At 47.5% G+C, this 19,683-nt stretch overlaps 1 protein-coding gene across 1 annotated transcript in view; it reads right to left on the reverse strand.

The window, feature by feature from the left end:
- Positions 1–19,683, reverse strand: part of PARP1 (poly(ADP-ribose) polymerase 1) — a 468,102-nt gene that overhangs the window by 91,602 nt on the left and 356,817 nt on the right. Inside the window, exons 17-19 of the mRNA XM_078647552.1 lie at positions 9,933–10,061; positions 9,102–9,200; positions 8,674–8,826 (exon numbers count right to left, since the gene is read on the reverse strand). Coding sequence (XP_078503678.1) covers positions 8,674–8,826; positions 9,102–9,200; positions 9,933–10,061 — 381 coding nt within the window. The remainder of the gene's footprint in view (positions 1–8,673; positions 8,827–9,101; positions 9,201–9,932; positions 10,062–19,683) is intronic.

Raw genomic sequence — 19,683 nt, forward strand, 5'->3', positions numbered from 1 at the left:
AGGGCATCCCCGCACGAGTCTTTGTGGGGAATCCAGCTTGCAAAGCGTTGGCATTTCCGGTTCTGATCTGTTGCGAACAAATCCAGGTCGGGATGACCCCACTCTCGGAATATCTGATCCAGGGATGGTTGATGTAGCTCCCATTCGTGATTGCTTCCGGAGGACCTGCTGAGTGAGTCCGCTAAGACATTGGCAACCCCTGGGACATGGACCGCCGACAGATTGATGTTGTGATCCAAGGCCCAATCCCAAATTTCCTGCGCATGATGGGATAACCGGGCCGATCTTGTGCCTCCCTGCTTGTTCAGGTAATGCATGCTGGTTGTGTTGTCCGATCGTATCAACACCGTAGAGCCCTCCAAGATCGCCTGAAAGGATTTCATGGCGAGAAAATGACTCTTAATTCCAGCAGATTTATGTGCCATTTTTTCTGCTGCATGTTCCATTTGCCACTGACTGTCATCCCTTGGAGATGGGCGCCACAGCCCTCCAGAGAAGCATCTGTGGTCACGATGAATCTGGGTCCTTCTGCCTGGAATGTACATCCCACCTGCAAGTTTCTTCCTTGCCCCCACCACTGGATGGAGTTTCTCATCCGAGGGGTTATTTTGATGACGTCCTCGAATGAGCCTGTTATTTGCACCCACTGACGACTGAGTTCCTCCTGTAAGGGTCTCATTCGCAGGCGACAGTTGGGGGTGAGAGAATACAGGATGAGATCATCCCGAGGAAAGACTTGAACTTGCAAACAGAAACACACTTTCTTGTTAGTAGTGCTGAGGCCATCTTGCGAATCTTCACCTGCCTTTCTTTTGATATAAACACTTGGGCGAGTCTTGTGTCCAGCGTGGCTCCCAAGAAGGACTTCCTTTGCGATGGAGTCAGGTGAGACTTTTTGAAATTCACCGAAAAACCCAGGCTCTGGAATAGTGATAGACATCTTTGAACGTGAGTTTTTGCCAAGTCGATGGAACTGGCCTTGATAAGGCAGTCGTCCAAATAGGGATACATTTGAACTCCTCCTAATCTCAGGTGTGCGGCCACCGGGGGCCAACATTTTTGTGAAAACTCTGGGGGCTGAACGTAGTCCAAAGGGGAGTACTTTGAACTGGAAGTCCCTGCCAGCCACTCTGAACCGTAAGAACTTCCGGTGTCTGGGAAAAATGGGCACATGGAAGTATGCGTCCTGAAGGTCGAGTGTTGCCATGTGATCCTCTACTGAGAGAAAACTGGAGGATTCTGAAAGATAATTTTTTTAGGTACTTGTTGAGGGCACGCAGGTCGAGGATGGGGCGTCATTCCCCCGACTTCTTGCGGATCAGGAAAAATCTTGAATAAAATCCTGTTCTCCTCTGATGTTGAGGTACCTTTTCTATTGCTTCTTTCTGAATCATTGAGTGTATTTGGGAAAACAGCTCTTTGAGATGAGCTGGAGGTGGTCCTTTTGGGGGAGAATTTGGAGGGGCTTTGACGAATTCGAGAATGTGACCCCTGAAAACCACGTCCAGGACCCATCTGTCCGTGGTAATCTTGGACCAATTTAAATAGTATCGGGATATTCTTCCTCCAATTTGCTTCAGGCTGGGACAAAGTGGTGGCAGGATGTGTGTCTCACTTGCTCTTGTTGTTGTCTCTTCCTCGATAAGAGGGTTTTCCTCTTGATTGAGAGTAATTATTTCTCCTTTGGCCATATGTTTGTTGACGGTATGGCTGGTATCTTTGATTTCCTTGGGTGTTACTGTAGGAGCGTTGCTGTGAATAACCTCCTCTGTTAGAGAAATTGCCTCTTCCTCTTGCGCCACGAAAGGAAGACTTTCGAAATTGTAGAGAGCCCAGCGACCGTGCCGTCTCTGTATCTTTCTTTATGGCTTGCAAAGCCTCGTCAACATGTTGTCCAGAAAGGAACTCCCCATCATAGGCCATGTCCATGATCTTGGTCTGGACCTCTAGACGAAAGGATGTAGCTTTTAACCAGCCTTGCCTCCGGAGAACAGCTGCCCCCGCCAGCTGTCTGAAGCCTGTTGCTGCCACGTCCACAGCAGCATCAATTATTTCAGATGAAACGCTCTCTCCCTCTAGTAGGATCTTTCTTGCTTCAGCTCTATCTGGCTCTGTAAGTTTTTCGATGAAAGGCGATATGTCAGACCACATCTGCCTGTCATACCTCCCAAGTATTGCAAGTGAATTTGCGGCTCAGACCGTGGTTGCCGCAATAGTTGACACCTTCTTCCCTATCGAGTCAAGACGTCTACCGTCTTTATCAGGGGGAGCAGAGACCTGTGCAGATGGATTCTTGGCTCTTCTTTGAGCTGCCTGTGTAACTACTGAATCCGTCTTAGCCTGACCAATAAGGCATGCCGGTGACGTAGTAGGTGCTCTATACTTCTTATCTACCCGAGGTAGTACTGCGGGTAGAGAATTTGGTGTAGCCATTATTTTCAGACCTTCCTTCCATATAAAGTCAATGATTGGAATAGACCAACTCTGTCTCTGCGGCAAATCCTTAAAATCATATAGGAAGCATTCGTCTTGTTTAGCTTCCATTGTGATGAGGAACCTTTTCGTAGCTCTTTCCATAATCTTGTGAAAACTGGCAATGTCCACCGGCGGAGAATCCGCCATAGGCGGGCCCGCTGGAGAGGGGGTTTGTGCCTGATAGTCGTCCCACTCCGACGATACGGACTTGTCGTCCAATTCCCCGTCTTCTCGTTCGTCTTCCGAAGAATTTTCACCCCCTGCTTGATGAGATGGTATTGGTGAAGAAGGTACTGTGGGTCGTGATTCCTCAGTTGTCATTTGAGAAACTGATTCTTGCGGTTGTAAAGTTGCCGTAGATGTTCTTGGCCTAGGCGTAGAGACATGAGAATCACCCGATTCTGAAGGCGGAAACCTGCAATAATAATCGCTCAACATATATTGGAGATTCTGGAATAAATCCATAGGCATTTGCATGTTAGGCGCAGACCCAGTCTCCTGCCCAGAGTGTTCCTGAAAAAATTCTTCCTCCTCCTGATCCAGATCTTGAACCTTTATGAGCAAGTCAGAAGGGCTCCTGGCCGCACAGAAAGTGTCGTCCTCATAGGATTCCTCTTCTTCAGAATCCAATAATTTATCTGGCAGCTTTAAAGGAGACAAAGCTGTGGAGGATGAACCACGCTTCTGTAGAAGCGAAGCAGTGGTAGCCGGTGATGGCAAAGGAATAGTGGATGTTTTAGCTGACCACACTTGCATTGCCGTACAGGTTGACAGTGGAGGCGTCGACGGAGCCACCGGTGTTGATGACAAGCCTGATTCCCCCTGTGTCGCCAGATCCGTCGTCGACAGTAGCGGCCGTCGACAGTAGCGGCTTCGTCGACGGTGAACTCGTCGACGGGGTTGTGTTCTTCTTCGTCGACGGAAGTGTCTGCTTCGTCGACGAGGATTTCGTCAACGGGATCATTTTCTTCGTCGACGGTAACTTCGTCGACGAGGGTGTCGTCGACGGTAACTTCGTCGACGTGGACGTCGTCGACGGAAACTTAGTCGACGAGGATGTCAACGGTAAGGCCTTCTTCGTCGACGGCTGACTCGACGACGAAGAACTCGTCGACGGTACCTTCAGGATTCCCGATCGATGGAACTATCTTCGTCGACGGGATGGGTCTAATTCGTACCTGAACCAACGTCGACGGTGAGGAGGCTGAAGACATCACCATAGCTGATCTTGGTGAGAAAAAGTCACTGTTGAAGTGGAAGAAGTGGCCACATGAAGAGATGGCAACGATGCGGCTGTACTTGACTCTGCTATGGCTAGAGGTGTAATCTGAGGTGAAATTTTTTGAGTAGCTGCTTTGGAAACTAGATTTCCCAGTCTTCCCTGAGGGCGCAGATTTCACAGGTGGAGACACCTTCTTGGAAGTAGTAGGCAAGCCAGAATCCTGAGAGGATTGGGCCTTCTTCAACACTTTCGCCCTGGGAGAAGCCACCTCAACCTCAGTTTTCCTCTTCCTTGAGAAAACAGAAGACCCCGAGGCAATGCTCCCTACCTCTGAAACAGGGTTATCCTTGTCTTTTATCCTCTGAAGCCACAGGAGAAGACGACCTTCTCTGTCCCTGAGAGTCTTTTGAGGGAAAGTTCTGCAGATTTTACATTCCTTCGCCTCATGATCCGGATACAGACAGTATATGCATTTTTTGTGAGGATCCTCCTTGAACAGCCTTAGCTTTCCACAGGAATCACAAGCCCTAAAGAGGGATTTAGAAGTAGACATCCTTTGAAGGTTAAAAAACCAACCAAAGTAAGAAGAAACTGAGCAGAGCTCAGGGAGACTCCCTTCACACGACGTGCGGTAGAAAATCTGAGAGCCTGAGCCTCTGGGGAGAACATTCTGGTGGGTGCTGTCGCCTGATTGGCTGCAGTTTGGTCTATACAAAATGACTAGGATAGTCATGAGTGTGGGAACTTTTGCTCCTATAGCTAGGGCTACTTTACTTCCTGGTTGGTTATTACCAAGGTTTTTGGTTATTACAGGCATATTATTGCTTATATACCGTGGGACTCCCACTCCGACGACGGGGAATGATTCAGGCATGTGAATCTATGCAAGACACCCCAAATACTGGAGAAGTGATGGTGCGGGAGGTGGACAGGTCGGGGTCCCCAGCTGATCGGGGGCTGGGACGCCACCTGGGGGAAAAATCAAAAGTTAGAGCACTAGGATTTGCGGACCTCTGGAGGGCGCACAACCCCCACCTCCGGCATTACACACATCAGCAGCACATGGCTCGGGGTCCAGAATTGACTACCTCTTCACGCGGGTGGGAAGGCTCTTTCACGGCAGTTGTCATAAAGCCAGAGGTATCTCTGACCACTCCCTGGTAGAAGTACAGATGAGGGGTCCCAGGCAAGATTGGTCCACACCTCCTAGATTGGATGCCTTTCTGTTTAAGGACCAGGAATTTCGGGAGCGGTTCGGAGATCGTGTGGATCTCTACTTTGATGAGAATGTGGGTTCGGTCAGGTCTCCTGGTATCATTTGGGAGGCATTTAAGACCGTGGCAAGGGATTTTGTGCAGGCAGAATCTGGGAAGAGGAGGAAGCAGAAACAGGCCCAGGTCGTTGGTTTAGAATCGGAGATTCAAGCCCTGGAGAGTGCTAGGGAGGCGGCCCGAGAGCAGGAGAGGGACATTAGCCACATAATACGCCTAAAAGAAAAGGAATTGAGGGATGTGTTGACTGACCAGGCTCGGTCGCATGCTCTTGCAACTCAACGGCGTGTATATGATCTGGGGGACAAAGCGAATAGGATGATAGCCTGGCTTGAGAAGAGGGACAGGGATCGTAACTGGGTCCGGGTATTCAGCAGGTTGACGGGGCCACGAGGGAAAACCGGGGCGGAAATTGCCGAGGTGTTTGCACAATATTACGAATCCGTCTACCAACCGCACACTGAAGCAGGAATGGGAGTGCACTGCCTTCCTGGGGGATGTCCCCCTATCGGTTTCAGCACCAGAGGACAGAGACCTTTTAGACTCGGACATTACAGTGGAGGAGGTAGAGGCGGCCATGAGTGATTTACAAGCAGGGAAAGCTCCGGGTTCCCAGCGGAGGCGTTCCTGTGTGTATCGGGACGGGTGGCCCCTCACATGCTGCATATGTTTAACACTGCTAGGGAGGACAGGGTGCTCCCGAAAGATCTTCGGTCGGCAACAATAGTCGTGATCCACAAATCGGGCAACCACAAGACCTATGTAGCTCCTACAGGCCCATCTCCCTCCTTAACTTTGAAACTAAGGTCCTCTGCAAAGTTCTGGCCACCCGCTTAGGAGCGGTCCAATCCCTGATCCACCGGACCAGTCGGGCTTCATGCCCCACAGGAATACCAGGCTCAACCTACGGCGGCTGTTTGGGGTACTCCAGTAAATGTCCACTCGCCCAGCGGTGCCAGCGGCTCTCCTGTCGTTAGATGCCAGCATGGCTTTCGACAGCATGGAATGGAACTATATCTATGCGGTCTTGAACAAAATGGGCTTTGGAGACACCTTTCAAACGTGGGTGAGACTCCTATACACGACACCGCTGGCGAGGGTCTGGGTTAATGGCGTTCTCTCCAGGGAGTTTGAGCTGAGGCGAGGGGCGCGGCAGGGTTGCCCACTTTCCATGACACTATTTGCTCTTGCCCTTGAGCCGCTGGCGGCATTGGTAAGAGCTGATCCCATAGTGCGAGGCATTGACTTAGGGGGCGGTTGGGAGGAGCGTATCTCGTTATACGCAGATGACGTGTTACTTTATGTACAGGTGCCAGTGATCTCAATTCCGCGCCTGATGTTACTCCTCCCATTGTTCGGGGATCATGCTGGATACCGTATCAACTGGGGTAAATCTCTGGGGCATTGGCTGTCAGGGCCTCCCCTGGATCTGGGTGAGGTCTGCGCAGAGCTGGTCTGGAAAGACACCTTTCGATATTTGGGCTTCTGGATTACGACATCAGAGACGGAGTTCACACGTTTGAATATTCAGACTCAGTTGAAACGCCTGCATGGCGACGTGGCACACTGGAGGACTCTCCCGCTTTCTCTGATGGGACGAGCCGTCCTCTTTAAAATGATGGCCCTTCCCCGCCTCCTATATGTATTGCAGAGTGCCCCCTTCCCAGACCCGGAAAAAACTTTCAGGGTGATAGATTCGGAGATCCGTACACTGCTTTGGGAGGTGGTTGCCCCAGAATCGCGTTGAGGAAGCTCCAGAGGGGGGTATACGAGGGGGGGCTGGCTGTCCCTGATATTCGACTCTACTACTGGGCGGCTCAGTTGGTGAATGTTAATGGGTGGGTCTTCGCCCCGATGGAAGAACCAGCCTACAGAGTAGAGCGCATGGTGTTGGAGAGTGGTACATATCTGGACGCGCTCTATCGGAAGGGCAGACGTAGATTGCCCACGTTGCCCCAGACGGCTTCAGTGGTTGGAGCTTGGAGGAAGGCGTCAAAACGGCTGGGTTGGGAGGCGAAACTCACGGCTCAGACGCCGTTATGGGCCGGGGACTATCTTCCCGAAGTGACGAAACTGAAGGGCCTTGGCAGGTGGAGCCTGATAGGTATTGACGTGCTAGGAGACCTCTGGAAAAGAGGAGATGTGCTAGAGTTCACTACTCTACAGGAGGAACTCCAGATGGGGGAGGGGAGTTCCTACATTATCAGCAAGTCCGCCACGCGGTCCTGCAGCATATCCGGAGGGGTGATCAGCTTCCAGAATACGCCCCGCTGGAAGACAGACTGCTGCTGGACCCGATGATAGATAAGGCCATCTCCCTCACTTACAAGAAGCTCATTAACAACATCCCTGATCCCCTGGAACCGATCAGGGAAAAATGGGAATCTGATGTTGGGTTGTTAGAGGAGGATGACTGGCGGGAGGCGTTACAGAGCCCTAGAGAAGTAGCAATCCGAGCACGGTTTAGATTGGTCCAACTGCGCATCCTGCACCGCTCTTACACTCCCCGCACAACACTACATCGTATTGGATATGCTGATTCCAGGTTCTGTCTGCGTGGCTGTGGGGAGGAGGGCTCCTTTTTCCACATCCTATGGGACTGCGCCAGGATCCGGGCATACTGGTCTAACCTAGCTACCATAATGTCCGAGGTGATTGGGGCGGAGGTTCCACTGGAGGTTAAATGGCATATTTTAGGAGTTACGAATGACGTCACTTGGCCGAAATGGGATAAGATCTGATTGGCGCTGGCAAGCATGGTGGTCAAGAGAAACATAGCCCGCCTGTGGGGTAGCGACCTTCTGCCGACGGTGGAGGAGTGGGAACATGACCTGGACTGGTGCCAAAAGGCGGAAAGAGTGATTTATAAGAGCAGGGGGTGCCCTAGGAAATGGGAAAATATATGGGGGGCGTGGAGGAGGTTTAGAGGGGAAGTGAGGGATACCCAGACTGCCTCACTACAGTCCTAGGGCTTTTGTATGCCTTTCGCGCTGTTTCTGCAGAACCGTGATGTTCATATTGCTTGATATGTATCTGTCTGTTATATGCATGTATTCCTGCCATTGCCTACTATGTATAACGTCATTTTCACGAGAGCCTATTTTCTGAATAAAAAGAGTTTAAAAAAAAATAATAAACTGCCTGGGAGGCCCGCTTTAAATGATCTGTTTAGAATATGCAAAGGACAGTGCAACAAACACAGGAGTTATAATACCCTGACTTAATAGGAACTATTTTAGAACAAGGGCCAATGGAATTATCCAGCAGGGGAGGGCCAAATCATGTGGCAGGGCTGAATAAATTATGCGTCAAGAAAAGCCAAATTATGTAGCATAATGCAGCGCATTTTGTGCTATTACTTCATTATATTGTCATTTTTACACTGGTTAGTACTCTTGGTATTGGTTGAACCTCATTAGTACCAGATTAATACCCAAATACAGCAATAAACAGAAAAGTGACCAGTCAACCTTTGCAAAGGGCCTTCCACTGCACAGCCATACGTTTTGCTAATTTTTTTTGTAACTTTTGAACCGTTTAAGGTAGAAACTTTTTTTTAAATAAAATCTGCAGATTATGCAGCAGATGATGGGTTATGTGACAAATGCCATACCACTATGATTATGCAAAAAACGCAGCAGCCGTAATCGCGTAATTCCAGTGGCCCCGTTTCGAATCATTACTTAAAGAGCAGTTCATACATACCGCCGGAGCTTCCGGTGGGGCGATCCTCAGACCCTGAGAAAGGATGCCAGCAAAGTTAGTGGTGCGGGAGCCGTGCCAAAGGAGCTGGCGATTGTGAAGTTCTGTGAATGGTTTATAACGTTGCCGTTCTCCCTCACGCTCAATTTTAAAGATCTGTTTTTAAGAGGAAAAATAAAAACAACAGAAGTAAATATAACTTTGCTGTATGGTGGACAAAAGGTGTTCGTTTATATAAAGAACCGTAAACACTAGTAAACATAAAAATAAAACACTTCCGAGTAATAAATCCATACAGAGAAAAATACATCATATTATTAGGATGAGAAAAGCGCTGTAGACAACACGACCGATATAACCCCTGCAACAAAGGATCACAATGCCATTTTTTCTAACATGAATTCTAAATTAAATGAGGAATTTTTACTCACATCTACAACTTCCAGGTCATAGGCATTGTGCGTAGCAGCATGAGTGTTCTTAACATATTGTTTTATGATACTGGCTTCCTTCGAATCGGGATCCACAACCTGACAAAAAGGAAGACAGATGAACCATTAGTTGGATAAAAATACTAAATGAAAAATGCAGACAGAGAGTCAAGGCTCAGCAAGATGCACACTGGTACCATCATGAGGTTTAGATAATGACAAGCAACCCAAGAAACTTGTGCCTATGCATTTGGTGGATGCACTATCTTTACTAATATTTTGCAAAATGCCTCCCTCTGACCTAGATCTGCTGCTGAACCCTATAAGCCAGATGGACAGTCACTTGAGACATTCACCACGAGGCACTCATATTACACAATCCACAACAGTGAGGACTAATTTCCTGGTCAAATTCTCCCACCAGAATCAAGGCCACACAAGTAGTGCCCCTCCAGCATCACACTGCATACATTATCAAATCACAAAGAGTGTACACTGACTGACATACATGTAAACCAAGGGAAACTCCTTTCATTGCGGAACATGAATCAAGCATAGGGTGAAACACTCTCCTGTCCAAAGAAACATACACACTTTGATGAAGCTTTGAGGGGACAAATCCTTTTGGATACTTGAGGTGGTCTGGTATTCCATTGTCTCGATAACTAAAATATGTTCAGACACTTGCTATGGCATTATATCATAACCAGTTCTGCTTTTCCCTTTACACAACAACCTTCTTGACCATGTTTACTTACACATTCAGCTCTTTATGCAAGGAATACAGCATGAATCAGTTATACAAACAGATACCAAACGTGATACACATACCTTCATGTCTGTTTTAATTTTCTCATACTTCACATCAATGGGATCTTTACCACCTTCATCCGTCCCGCTTCGGAGAAGACTGTAAGCCACTTCAATATCAAGCAGATTGTCCAGCATCTGTACTTTTGCCTAAGAGCAGAGAAAGGGACTTACAGGTTTAGAAGGTTTTTTCATTTTAACTTAGAAATTGAAAGCACACTGCAGACTATTCTGATAGCCTCACGCCAGTTGACAGACAGGAATTGTAGATGGTTGTTAGTATGAGCTGTGCTGAAATTGACAATCTTCCTGAAGTCAATTGTAGGAGTTTCTCTTTTTGTACAAATTAAAATTCTCAGGGTCAAACCAAGGTGTGGAAGAACTTAGGAGGCAGTAACCAACAGGGATAAAGTATGCTATACATGAACATTAATTAGGAAGCTGGACTATTCTTCATAACAAATTGGTCAAAGGCAGAAATGAGAGAGTTCCTTGCAGAATAAACCCTGCAGTTTTAGACCCTAAGTCCTGCAACTACTCCTACAGCAGCCAATTTTTTTGATTGGCAGGACACAAGGTTATATCAAAGCATATAAACGAGATCTGCTGCAAGAACAAAGCGGTTAACCACCCCCGGCACTATACTGTTGCACACACTGTCAATCTCTCCCCTTTAGTATCATTCCACTCATTGGCCAAACATTGTGGAGAGGGTGTCAAGCAGTGATGACTGCTGCAGTGATCAGAATGAATGCAAAGACTTTCCTCAATATGTCTTAGCCAACTTGAAAGCACTGTGCATTACAAATGCATCATGATTATGCACCAGTGCTGCCTTGCTCTTCACATCATAAAGACACTGAAAGTACAACTGCATGATCATGAATAAATAGGAGTGGTGTAGAAATCGTCAATACAGCAGAAAATCCATCAGTAGAATCCACTGACTGACAAAGATTTAGAACGTGAAGACTTCTTTCGGTTTTCAAAGAATGGTTAGCAACGGAGCAGCAAAGGAGAGGACTTCCTGCTTGATAGGGAATTCAGAGACATTTGCAGTGGGGAAAAAAGTCGGAGGGATCTTTGCTGAAGAACAATAAACATGTATTTTATTTATTTATTTTAAAGGTTTTATATAGCGCTAACAAGACCCTTGCAGGTATCAGAGCGCTTCACAGGGTAAATATAGGAAACAAACAGGTATATAGTCAATAACGTATTGTTCTGTACAATCAAGAATCGTATAATCGCTTATAAACATAGCTCATGTGAATTTACCCATGAGGGGAGATTTCACTTCTTTTTTTAAGGATGCAGTGGAGGGATTCAGTCTAGTTTCTGGGGGCAGTTGCATTCCAGATCCAGGGCGCCATCCCCGAGAAGGCTCGGTTGTAAGTTTTCTTCTTGCTGTGGTTTCAGTAAGAGGATACTAGCACTTCTGGAGGATCTGTTGCCACATGAAGGCACCAATTTATGTGCTAGATAGCTCGGAGTGCTGTGATGTATGGCTTTATGCGTCATACGTGCGATTTTTAGTTGAATTCTGGCTTAGAAAGGTAGCCAATTAAGGGATCTGAGGTCCGGTGAGATGTGTGAATTTCTTTTGGAAGTGTAGCTGCGGCGTTGATTGATGCTCTTAAGGGGGCCGTCAAGGATCTGGGAAGACTGCAAAGAGAGACACTCCCATATTCGACTTTTGGTATAGCTAGTGCTTGTACTGCCAGATTGAAGTCCTTTGCGGGCAGGAAGGTTTTAGTTGTGTTCATCTGGAAGTTTGCTCCTTTTGTTGCAGCACTGATGTGTTTCTGGATATTTAGACTTCCCAGCTATTTTGCTGAGTCGATGATCAGAGGTTGGCAGTTGAGTGCCGTTAGGTGTTTCAGTCTTGAATTATGGATGCTTGGGAGGGAAGGGCGATTAGGAGGAATTCGGTTTTGAGGGTATTTAGTTTAAGATGGTTTTCAGCCAGCCAGGTCTGAGTTTTTTCTAGCGTTAAGTTGAGGGATTTGATGTCTTCTATTGAGAAGATCTTTAAATATGGTTGTGTATCATCTGAGTACATGATACTAGGATGCCGGCGGTGGGCCCGGGCCGTGCCAGCAGCGGGGAAGGTGAGAGGCTGGACCTAGAGGGCCTGGATCCAGGCCCCGGCAGTCGCAGTTGTAGCGACCTGAGAGTGGCGAATGAAGAAGCCAGTTCCAGATCCATTCATTTGTTGGGTGGGTCACCAAACTGGGGCTGTGGGGGTGCACCCGCTCACGGAGGCAGTTGGGCTAGGCCCTGGTGCGGCCTGCGGGCGTTGGGGTTTCACCCTGGCCTCCACCCTAGATAGAGACACACAGACCCTGTGACCTGCTTCCTCCTATCCTCCTGCTGCAGCATCTGAAAATTTTGGGGTCATTCCCCTCCATCAATCTGAATGCCATACCACAGAGCAGCACATCCTCATCGGGGCCTGGGACCCCCTCATCTGCGGAAATCCAGCAGCAGTCTCACTAGACTCCAAACCTCCTACAGTGACAAGAGATAAAACACCAGGAGCTACCGCTAGGCAGAGCATGATGGACCGGTTCACAGGAAAAGGTGGCGGACCGGGAGGCTAGACTAATGTCATGCCAGATAACACTGCGATGATGGCAGCCGTTACACAATCCAGAGACATGCCTGACACCAAAATGGGTGCAGTATGCTCCAATGTCATGCTTATACACCAAGATCTACGCAACAGAGTCAATTGAATCACAGAAACCAAAGCAATGTTCTCTGGTGTGGAGGACACAGTCACTACCCTTCAGAAGAAATTAAACACCCTGGAGACCCTCACGAGAGGCCTAGCAATGCAAGTGGAAGACACGGACGGACAGACTCACAGGAATAACCTTTGATTTGTGGGATTTCCCGAGGGTTACAAGGGAAAGGATCAGTGCTTTAAATGGGCCGGTACTCCCCGGTACTGAGTACCGGCACTTCCAAATTTTCTAGCCATCAGTACCAGCACTTTTTTTTAGTCAATGTTCCCTAGCTGAAGCTCAATATGAAACGTTGACTGCTACCAAGAATGCTGCTTTTTCAGACGGCAGTTTTAAGGCACTTAGTGCCATTGATCAGAACGGATCATGGGTCAAAACTTCCAAATTAATAAATCTCAAGCTGGGTATGCACTGGTAACAGGTTTGGAATTACCCAAGGTAGTAAAAAAAGCCTTTGGATTAGTTTGTTCTTTAGCTTGTAGAACCTGGTGCAATCCAATTGCCAACCTCAATTGCTAAACAGGTCAGTTTGTGGCATGTGCTGCTGTAAATCACATGCTGTGCAAACTCCTGCCATTTAGTGTTGGGCTCAGATGTTGCAAATTGATTTTCACTTAAGGAGTTTTTGTTTTTGGTGACTTATGATATCTCCCTTGGAAACCAAAATTCACCAGGGGACAGACTCCAACTCATACGTTTATCCTGTCATATGGTTTGGACGTGTTTTGAAAGCTCTATGGGCGCTACACAAAGAAAAACAATCTTGTGGCACCAGACAACCAGAGCACCTAGTCATACATGTAATCGAGCATTTGATAGAAGACACCAAAACATCTCAACATCAACAGCGTTGAGGCCAGATCGAGTGAAAATGCCTGGGGGAAGGTCTTGTATGCAGAACATACCATTTACATTTTCAGGGGTTTGGAATTGCTATCGCCCGATACCCTGGACATATTGTTTAAGGCCAATTGGAAACAAGTTTCCACATTTACTTTGTCCGATGTGCAAGTAGGCGCAACCCCCGCAAGCACAAACCCTTTGGTTGCTGCTTTCCAGTAGGGATCTGTGAAAGCACTGTTTGCTACTAAAGCAAGGTTTGACTGGCACAAAAAAACCTTTCTATCTGTATAAATGGTATTCTATGTTTCCTTAATGCATAGCCTTTACTATTCGGGTAAGCACTGCAAGAAAATGCAGTGAATTCAGCTTGCATTACTGACAGTGATTCCAGGACAAAAGAGTGTACACATTTTCACAAATCTTAACAATCTGAGGCTACTTATAATGCTTATAGAAAGTCCCTTAATTACATGCAGAATCCCAAAAGCAAGGTTAGTATTATTTTGCTTTAAAAAATAAAGCTTACACAAAAAATGTGCAACTTGCAAAAAAGCATTTTGGAAAACTGTTGTGCAACGTTAGATATCATTTCTCTGAGGCATCTTTAAGTAAAATGTGCTTGATTCATGTCAATATTTAAAAAACTATGAGGGAAAATCAGTGTGAAATCATTATGGCCAACATGAAAATAAGTTGGGGCCCAATCCTTAAAGAAAAGTGGGGGAGTCAGAAGTGCACCCCATCAGCTATATGTCCTTGCATTGGTGCAGATTCCAACTTTCAGGAATTCTAAGAATACTTCTGGCAGACCTTTGTGAATTTAATTTTTGTGTGAGCAAATACACACGGTTACAGGTTTGAATACTGAGAGGTCGACTGAGCAGGTCAACCTTCTGAGGTTAATGTAAGTACCACTTGTAGGAAGCTGGTTCTCTATATAGAGTACCAAAATGAGATGCACTGTGCAGAAAGCCCAGGTATCTCCTATTAGTGTACAGGGGCTTACTTTAACAATCCCAAGGTGCTCTACTTGTGGTAGTGTGGTCGAGCAGCCTTAGGCTTATCAGAGGGGAGAGTTAAGCATTTGCTGCACACACAGAGTCAAGAAATGAGACAATCAATAAGAAAATGTATGAAGCTGGCTCTGTAATGGTATGCCACTAGGTGGTTATACTATCCACAGAATCCAGGGGTTCCACAGAAGTGTAGAGGGCTCAATGTTATACCCAAAGTGCTCTATTAGTGGTAGTGAGGGCGAGCAGCCTTAGGCCTAACATAGAGGAGTGTAAGACATTTACTGCACAACATTGACCAATAAGGGCAGCAGAACTCAACAAGCATTTGCAATGCAATAGGTCTCGCATTAGTAAAGTTAGAGGTATTAGTATTGTAAATGACAATTTTTTTATTTATGTTTTTGTTTTGAAAATAGCAAAATTAATAACTTTGTCATTTACGATGCCAATAGTGTTAACTTTTGCAAACGTGTCACCTATAGCATTTGTAATGCAATATGTGTTGTATTTACATGACTTAGATGTATTAATATTAAAAATAACAATGGGTTGTATTTTTTTTTCAATAATTAATACTTAAATAAAAGTTATTGTAATTTATAATGGCAATAGCTTAAACTTTTGCAAATAACTTTTTTGAAGATTATGTTTAGTGTATTTTATTGTGATGAAAATACAAGAACAGAAGTGAAATATTAACATTTTTTGTGACATTTGTAATAAAGTTTGAAACACTGAGAGAACATATTTGAATCAGTTGTTGAATGGTTGCACAGATTGATGCTGCGGTGGCTCTGAATGATGTTGTGGCCGCGACTGATGCTGTGGCGTTCAGTGATGCTGTGGTAGCGCATAGTGATGTTGTGGTGCCCCTGAGTGATGCTGTGGTGATGCGATAGATAGATAGAGGGAGGGTGAGAGATAGAGGCAGGGCAAGAGGGCGAGGGATGGAGTGTGGGCGAGGGATGGAGTGTGGGCGAGGGATGGATGGAGTGTGGGGCGAGGGATGGATGGAGTGTGGGGCAGGGGAGGGATGGAGTGTGGGGCGGGGGAGGGATGGAGTGTGGGGCGGGGGAGGGATGGAGTGTGGGGCTGGGGAGGGATGGAGTGTGGGGTGGGGGAGGGATGGAGTGTGGGGCGGGGGAGGGATGGAGTGTGGGGCGGGGGAGGGATGGAGTGTGGGGCGGGGGAGGGATGGAGTGTGGGGCGGGGATGGATGGAGTCGGGGAATAGATGGATGGATGGAGTGGGGGGATGGATGGATGGAGTGAGGGGATGGATGGATGGAGTGAGGGGATGGATGGATGGAGTGAGGGGATGGATGGAGTGGGGGGATGGATGGATGGAGTGGGATGGATGGATGGAGTGGGATGGATGGATGGAGTGGGATGGATGGATGGAGTGGGATGGATGGATGGAGTGGGATGGATGGATGGATGGAGTGGGATGGATGGAGTGGGATGGATGGAGTGGGATGGATGGAGTGGGATGGATGGAGTGGGGGGATGGATGGAATGGGGGGATGGATGGAATGGGGGGATGGATGGAATGGGGGGATGGATGGAATGGGGGGATGGATGGATGGAGTGGGGTGATGGATGGATGGAGTGGGGGAATGGATGGATGGAGTGGGGGGATGAATTGATGGAGTGGGGAGATGAATTGATGGAGTGGGGGGATGGATTGATGGAGTGGGGGGATGGATTGATGGAGTGGGGGGATGGATTGATGGAGTGGGGGGATGGATGATGGAGTGAGGGGATGGATGGATGGAGTGAGGGGATGGATGGAGTGAGGGGATGGATGGATGGAGTGAGGGGATGGATGGAGTGAGGGGATGGATGGATGGAGTGAGGGGATGGATGGATGGAGTGGGATGGATGGAGTGGGATGGATGGATGGAGTGGGATGGATGGATGGAGTGGGATGGATGGATGGAGTGGGATGGATGGATGGAGTGGGATGGATGGATGGATGGAGTGGGATGGATGGAGTGGGATGGATGGAGTGGGATGGATGGAGTGGGATGGATGGAGTGGGGGGATGGATGGAATGGGGGGATGGATGGAATGGGGGGATGGATGGAATGGGGGGATGGATGGAATGGGGGGATGGATGGATGGAGTGGGGTGGATGGATGGAGTGGGGGAATGGATGGATGGAGTGGGGGGATGAATTGATGGAGTGGGGGGATGAATTAATGGAGTGGGGGGATGAATTGATGGAGTGGGGGGATGAATTGATGGAGTGGGGGGATGGATTGATGGAGTGGGGGGATGGATTGATGGAGTGGGGGGATGGATTGATGGAGTGGGGGGATGGATGATGGAGTGGGGGGATGGATGATGGAGTGAGGGGATGGATGGATGGAGTGAGGGGATGGATGGAGTGAGGGGATGGATGGAGTGAGGGGATGGATGGATGGAGTGAGGGGATGGAGTGGAAGGGATGGATGGATAGATGGATGGATGGATGGAGTGGGGGAGCCGAAGGCAAGAAAAAACAAGTACAATCAGGGAAGCAGAAGGCAAGAAAACGAGGGCAATCAGGGGAGCAGAAGGCAAGAGAAGAAACTAGAGAAGTTGTGCCTATTCTGAATCTCCCTACAGCCCAAAAAAATTAATGATAGCCTAGATTTAGTCTAGATGTATGTGCAGAGATTATTAGATGTGCCTCTACGTGGAGTATCATTTCAAGCACTATGTGTAAGCCTCATTTCTTCAACAATAGCCGTATTAAGTGCAAAGCTCATATTGGAACTTTATTTGCATAAAGAGGAGTTCTGAGGGATGTGTCCTGTGCTGCTCTCGTGACTGCTCGCGTTGCATGAATGGTATGTTAAAAATGTGTGATTGAGTTTCTTCAGAAAATTACTGAAGGAACCAGTCGAGACGTTTTTAATATCAACATTAAGCACTTTTTGTTCCAATGCTTAAATAAGTCAGCACGATTTCCCTTTTAAAGAATATTTCTTTTTTTAATCATGGTGAGCCGGCCGCAGACATTTAGCCCCTAAGCACCGACCATACCCTTGTATATAACCCCCAGCAATTAAGGTTGATGCAGGGTTAGAAACAACTCATGCAGCATAAACACAGGCAGTGGTTTCACAGCAGAATCGGCAGTCTGAAAACCGTAGCAAGGCACGGGGGGTAGGGGGACGGACAAGCAATGAAGAGACAGGAAAAAATTAAATTGGGGAGGGGGGGCAGGAACGATTGAAAAGATCGCAGAGGAGGAGAGATAAAAGCTGCAAATACACTAATAGAGTGCTAGATAGCAAATAAAACTTTGCTCAGGGTACTTTAGCAATAAAATAAATATTGATCTAAAAAAGTTTGATTGCAAAGCGTCCTGTCCAGCTTAATGAGTGTGTGTTGCAAGCCGGTCAGTAATGCCACAGAAAAGGGCTTAAAAGTTTCCCCTCTTCCAGGTAAGGACATGGATGGTTGCGCACTCTATGCACGTTGGAGGGTGGGTTGAGGGAAACGTTGCATTCGTGCTCGGAGGGTGGGGGAGGGCTCAACACCAATCCGGAAGGTGAGCGCGCTCACTTTGAAGCTCCGTGGGCTCCTGTGGTGACCTCAAACAAAACTAGCATGCAGAGGCTGTCGAAGGTTACCAAATAGTACAGGGCAGTAAAACATGCAATGGAGCAATGAAGAGCCGAGATAGCGCGGCAGCTTGGCAAAGGGCGATGTTACCAAATAGGACGTTATATAAAACAGGACATGTACAATATCAAGCAGCCAGCAAGCGAGAGAAGGGAGAAAAGACGCGTCCATGAGCACGTAACTGCGCATAATGGCGAAAAGATGAAGGAACGGACGGTATAGATGGAAGCGGATGGAAACTGCCGTCTTTATATGTCCAGGAAACTGGAAAGCCTATCGGGACCGGGAAGGTGCCAAAAACATAGATGAGGGACTGAACGAGCTAAGCAATGAAAATAAACAAGTTAAAAAAAATAAAAGGAGAAACGCGAGACACGGCCTGGCGGCCATGAAAGTGAAAGTTGGGAGGGGGGAGGAGAAACGCGAAGTGAAGTGAATAATTAGGGGAGGAGAAATGCCTTTCCTGAGGCCGAGCGCACGCTGGGGGAGGCACGCGCTGGACAGGGAGAGGTTGGGAGGACTTAAAGTAAAGAGCCAATGAAAGAACTTAAAAAAAAGTGCATGTGGCGAGAATGCGCGTCCTTGTGTTCACGTGAACTGCATGAAATCGCCCGATGGTTAAGCTCTGGTTAAGCCCCAATATCTCTCGCAAGCGCATTGACAGGCGAGACCTAAAAAGGAGATACACAATCATTTTATTAAAAAAAAGCTTTGTGTTTTATTTTAAGACCAAGATCTTTGTAAGAAGATAAGTACGTTTTAAAATACAAATACTTTTCAATTTCAGAAGTGCAATTTTCAAAGAGCTCAGTGTTGCCCTACTGAGGAAACAAGTAATGCGGTTATGCAGGTAAGTATCCAACTTACAGTTCTAGTCTTCGGGACCAAAGGTCAGCAAAGGAGAAGGGTCAGTAATCACTGAGGAACCTGTTCTGGGTTGGTGGGCCACCTAGACACAGGCCGTAGGAATCTGGTGCAGAGTGGTCAGGACTCATGGTTCCAGATGGCGCGGTTCTTGGTGTTGGATTCTTAGGGACACATCCGCGGTTTCCAAGAGTCCTGGTCTTTGTCAAAGTTCAGGCAGCCTTCCTCGGGTTTCTGGAAGTCGCTGGCGTCGTCTTCTCGCAGGGACTTTGAAGCTGGAGACAGGCCGGTAGGGCTGGGGTCAAGTCAGTAGTCGTCTTCAGGCTTCGTTGCACGTCTTCGTCTTCATCCTTCTTTTGAGGTGCCACCTAAATGAATATGCTACTTACCAGTATGCATCTGTTCTTGGCATGTAGGGCTGCTGACATTCATATCTATAGCATAGCATAGATCGCCGCCTAGTGTTGAGTCCGGATGATTGCACATTGTTGTCCTGGAAGAGCCATCGAAGTATCACGAGATAGGTGGCTCCTCCCCTGGACTACAGTGCGCATGGGCATGGACTCCATCCCCAGATTGTTTTTAGCCATTGTGGCGAAGATGGAGTGTAACAGTGTGAGCGATGACCATGCTAAGAGTAAGTGTAAATTCTGCAGCCGCTACAGGCGCCGGGGAGGAGGGTGGG

Source organism: Lissotriton helveticus, chromosome 6, assembly GCF_964261635.1.
Source record: "Lissotriton helveticus chromosome 6, aLisHel1.1, whole genome shotgun sequence".
NCBI classification, from domain to species: Eukaryota; Metazoa; Chordata; class Amphibia; order Caudata; family Salamandridae; genus Lissotriton; species Lissotriton helveticus.